Source organism: Volvox carteri (assembly GCF_000143455.1).
Source record: "Volvox carteri f. nagariensis unplaced genomic scaffold VOLCAscaffold_8, whole genome shotgun sequence".
NCBI classification, from domain to species: domain Eukaryota; kingdom Viridiplantae; phylum Chlorophyta; class Chlorophyceae; order Chlamydomonadales; family Volvocaceae; genus Volvox; species Volvox carteri.
Window position 1 is genome coordinate 1,622,718 of NW_003307551.1, and position 443 is coordinate 1,623,160.

The 443-nt window shown below is 58.0% G+C and overlaps 1 protein-coding gene across 1 annotated transcript in view; it reads right to left on the bottom strand.

The window, feature by feature from the left end:
- The window catches only part of VOLCADRAFT_88331 (uncharacterized protein), a gene marked incomplete at both ends in the record, with an annotated part of 17,553 nt that overhangs the window by 5,272 nt on the left and 11,838 nt on the right, over positions 1–443 (bottom strand). Inside the window, one exon of the mRNA XM_002948031.1 lies at positions 319–434. Within this exon, the coding sequence (XP_002948077.1) occupies positions 319–434 (116 nt within the window). The remainder of the gene's footprint in view (positions 1–318; positions 435–443) is intronic.

The window sequence follows — 443 nt, forward strand, 5'->3', positions numbered from 1 at the left end:
GCAACTTTGTAAATACCTCACTGCTGATGCAGCTGCTGCGGATGCTCGGACTTCCCTACACAACTCCCATTCGTTCCTCTCTCCCCACGTCGGTCGGTCCCGGTTCAATATCCGACCCCTCCCTTGCCCTCCTCTTGTGCTCATGATGGCGATCATGATGATCCCTGGCAACCCCCTTCCCCCCCTAGCCCTTCCCTCCCCCTTCCCTTTCCCATTTCCCTCATGGGCTCATCTTTTTCCGCTATCCCCCAACAAGTTGCCGTTTGACCACCACCATTATCACACACCAACACACACAGAGACAACACGTCCCGATACCTGCTTCCCGTCCGCCAAGTCGATGTTTTCCAGCCCTGCCTGCAACCTGAGCCACTGCACCGCCGTCATCAGCCGCTGCCCATACCAGCTGTTGCTACTGAGCACCTCAGGTACGGCTGCGGCGG